At 35.5% G+C, this 4,190-nt stretch overlaps 1 protein-coding gene across 1 annotated transcript; it reads right to left on the bottom strand.

The window, feature by feature from the left end:
* Nucleotides 1–2,659: 2,659 nt before the first annotated feature.
* Nucleotides 2,660–3,823, bottom strand: LOC116182631. Its single transcript, XM_031503173.1, has one exon. The coding sequence runs from the start codon at nucleotides 3,821–3,823 to the stop codon at nucleotides 2,660–2,662; it is 1,164 nt and encodes a 387-aa protein (XP_031359033.1).
* Nucleotides 3,824–4,190: the final 367 nt, after the last annotated feature.

Genomic DNA, 4,190 nt, shown 5'->3' with positions numbered 1-4,190 from the left:
TAATAATAATAATCTTTATTCTTCTCCTAACGTAATGACATGGAAAAAACAAATTCGAAAACAAAAAAAGACAGAAGAATCACAAGGCGAAGTTCAGATATACAAAGAGAAATCTTCGTATCCTGTTCTACCACTTAAACCTTGACAGAACAAACAAAACTTATAAATTTAATACCTATCCTAATGAAAAATTGCCTTAATCTATTCGTTATTCGGGATCGGTAGGAAATATCACTAATTTCATAGTTTAAAGAAAAGAAAACAACTAAAAACACAACTTAAAAGTAGCACACATGTTAGATTTCAGAAAGAAACCTGCTTGTAATATTAAGAACTCGCGAAGTCTGCTTTAAAACGCGGGGCGGAGAGGATCTTTTAGACTGTCCAGGGTAGATGGTTGCTATAGGTTTGGATATATATATAGGAAAGGAGCGTTTCGGTTAAAGAGCTGTAGTGTGTATGGGAGGGGTAATAGTTTGCGCCTTTATAGGAACCTCATTAAGGAGGTGTGTACGCTCATGGGTGCGAAACGGTAATTTTGTTAATGAGGTGATTTATTTAAAATAAATTTTATGATATGTGCAGGCCTTCAACAAATAAAACGGATTCTGCATGGGTTCAACAGTTAGCGTTAGACGGTTATGTTTATGTGCTGTCAAACTTGCGGATGTTGTATATATATTCGCAAATCCAGGGCATTTTGAACAAATTTTGAATTCTATCTGTTTTTTATCGAACCTTTGCCCCACAGCCATGGACTGAATTACAACACTACAAAAGTAAAATGTGACCAATACTAATTGATTTCGATCAAATGTAAAATCTTTTGTTTTATTGAGATAATAGTGTTGGTGTGCATATAGCAACCTTAAACTTCCATAAGCTTTTACTATGCTTTGTGAAATATGATATGAAAATCTAAAAGTATTGTCAAGATGTAGGCCTAAATTTTTTGCCCGGTGGACTACAGGTATGATTGTGTTATTGATATGAATAGTTATATCTGAAAGGTACCTATTATAGTATTCCTACCACCAAATAACAGCACTTGTGATTTTGAGGGATTGATGTGTAAATTATGTTTTAGAGAAGTTATATAGAGGTTTTGTAAATCATTATTAATCTTAGACACTGCATTATTGATTTCAGACGGTTTAAATGACAGATATAATTGAGTGTCATCCGCATAGGCATGATAATTGCATGAAGTGATTACATTATTAAAGGATGAGGTGTAAATGCTGAATAATGTTGGTCCTAATATCGATCCCTGGGGAACGCCACAGCTTAGAGGCAAAGATCAGATACGGCATTGTCCAACTTAACACACTGAGACCTATTGGACAAATAGTCGAGGAGGAAATCTGCGGCATTCCGTGTAAGTCCAATGAAATGTAAAATAGAGCGTAATAAATGGTGATCAATGGTATCGAACGCCTTCGAAAAATCCAGAAGAACCAGGATGGTCAATTTTCTTTGATCAGTTGCTTGAAGGATGTCATCTGTTATGTTGAGAAGCGCAGTGCTACAACTGTGCAACGGTCTAAAACCAGACTGTGTGGAAGGTAGGATATTAAAAGATGTTAAATGATTTATAAGTTGAGCATTAATTATCTTTTCTAATATTTTAGATATCGCAGGTAACACACTGATAGGACGCAGGTGATTCAAATCTGTAGGATTTTTTATTTTAGCAACAGGTCTCACAAATGCCTGCTTCCATAAGGCTGGAAATTTGTTTTCAACTATGCAGCAGTTAATGATGTGGGTTATGAACTGTATTACAAATGGGCAGCAATATTTTATCATTTCTATGTTAATTTTATCTATTCCGTAGCAAAGTGAATGAATTTTATTTAATAAATCTAATACAGTATAGGAATCTACAGTTTTGAATTCCAGCGGCGCAGTGACCCCTGCCTTAGTATTATTGTCAAAGAAATCAACTAGATCTCTATTACCAGCAGCACTCGGTTTAGGAATACTGCTAATAAAATGACTGTTAATCTCATTGGCATGTTGAAGGTGTTGAGGTATTTCAAAAAAAGAAGACTGTTTAATGTCAAAAGAATGTAATACCTTCCAAGTAAGTTTGGATGATTTGAGTGTCCGAAATTTGTACTCCAAATATGCCTTCTTTTCATTTCGAATTGCCAGTGTAGTAAAATTACGCAGGGATTTATAATACTCCCAATGGTGGTTCAGTTTACTTTTGCGGAATTTAGATTTTGCTTTGTCTCTTAGTGACTGTAGTAGTTTGATGTTATCGGTTATCCTAGGAAAGCGGGGCTTAGTTACTTTAAATAATTTATTGGGAGCGTGTAAATCAAAAATCTCAGAGACACAAGAATTAAAGATCTTAACCTTATCATCGACGTCAGGGGTTTATTTTAATGCATGTGCCTTAAGTTGGACTGTAGGACTTAAGAGTGCCCAGCCGAAAAAGGCAAGAATGTAACTTTCTCTTAAAAACTAGTTTATATTTACAAAATTCCTCTATACAATACAAAGGGGTGCTGAAGGTCAGCAAGCCCGAAAGTGAGTAGAGTGAGAGGGAGGTATCAAAAATACCTACATTATTTAACATACCGCCCCCTTTGAAATACGTAAGTTTTCAATTAATGAAACATAAGAACATGATATAAAATACATCTTAACATTAAACAGGTAGCAAACACACTTTGTTAATGGCACGTTTTGTTTCACTGTTTTGCGTTTTTACACTAACGGCGCGAACTATATCGTCACTTCCTCGATGTAGTCCAGTGATTCGTCCCATGGCCCATTTGCACGGCGGTTGATTATCCTCCTTTAATATCACCAAACTGCCCATTAATAAATCTTCGTTGTTTTTTACGAACTTCCATTTGGTGCGTTGTTGTAAGGTATTGATATAATCCTGCGACCATCGATGCCAGAAGTGTTGTACCATTTGCTGGATTTGAAAATATTTGGACAATACGCTGAACTTTCTATCCATTACTTCCTCTTGCGGCAGCGAATTTAAAGGTGCTCCAATTAGGAAGTGTCCCGGTGTTAGCGGTTCAAAATCATTGGGATCAGACGATAATGGGGTTACAGGACGAGAGTTGAGGATTGCCTCAACTTGTACAATAAATGTATAAAACTCTTCAAAAGTTAGATTTGTTTGATTCGTTAATCGTTTTATGTAATGTTTTAAATTTTTTACCGACGCTTCCCACAGGCCGCCGAAATGTGGCGATCTAGCGGGTATGAAATTCCAAACTATTTTGTTTGCAGATATATAATTTTTTACTTTTGTATGAGAGTGAATGTCCTTTAAAAAATTGTTTGCGCCGATAAAATTGGTTGCATTGTCCGAGAATATGGAGGTGCATACTCCACGACGAGATACAAATCTTTTTAGTGCGTTTAAGAAAGCTAATGCAGTTAAATCGCCAACTAACTCTACATGAACTGCCTTTGTGCATAAGCAAACGAATAAACAAATATATGATTTTACAATTTTCCGATTTCGTGTCTTTCCATCTTTAATATCATACGGGCCTGCATAATCGACCCCGACCTTAGAAAATATTCTATTTTGAGTTACGCGTTGCTGAGGTAACTGTCCCATTAGTTGGGAAAGTTCATTTGGTTTTGCCCTAAAGCATGTAATGCATCTACGTAATATTTTACGCACAGACTGACGGCCGTTAATTATCCAGTAATTTTGTCTTAAACTCGCTAATACGGATTGAGCTCCAGCGTGCAAATTGCGATGATGTTCGTGTTTTATTATTAAATCTGTCAGTGGGTGCTTGGCGGGAAGCATTACTTGGTGCATTTGTGAAAATGACATATTTGATTTTTGTATGCGCCCCCCTACTCTGATTAGTCCGTGTTTGTCAATAAAAGGATTAAAACCACTTAACTTGCTTTTTTGATTTACCTGACGACCCTTTTTTAATGATCTTAATTCTTCGTCAAATGATTGACTTTGGGCTAATATTAATAATTTTAATCTGCTTTGCTCTAATTCGGTCACTGTTAATTCCGTAATGAGTTTTGAATTTTGATTTTTACAATTGTGTACAAATCTATAAATGTACGTCACAATTCGTATTAATTTTGTTAAACTGGAATATCTTTCAAATATTTCTAAGGATAAAATTTGATTTGAAAATGCAGTGATGGTCTTTTGTTCTCTTTCAACTTCTAAAACAGTT

This window comes from Photinus pyralis, unplaced genomic scaffold (assembly GCF_008802855.1).
Source record: "Photinus pyralis isolate 1611_PpyrPB1 unplaced genomic scaffold, Ppyr1.3 Ppyr1.4_unclustered_Scaffold6422, whole genome shotgun sequence".
NCBI classification, from domain to species: Eukaryota; Metazoa; Arthropoda; class Insecta; order Coleoptera; family Lampyridae; genus Photinus; species Photinus pyralis.
This window is presented reverse-complemented; position numbering and strand designations above follow the sequence as displayed.

Excerpts from the sequence above, each read along its gene's own strand:
- LOC116182631 (XM_031503173.1), bottom strand. The coding sequence starts at position 3,823 with ATGTCATTTTCACAAATGCACCAAGTAATGCTTCCCGCCAAGCACCCA.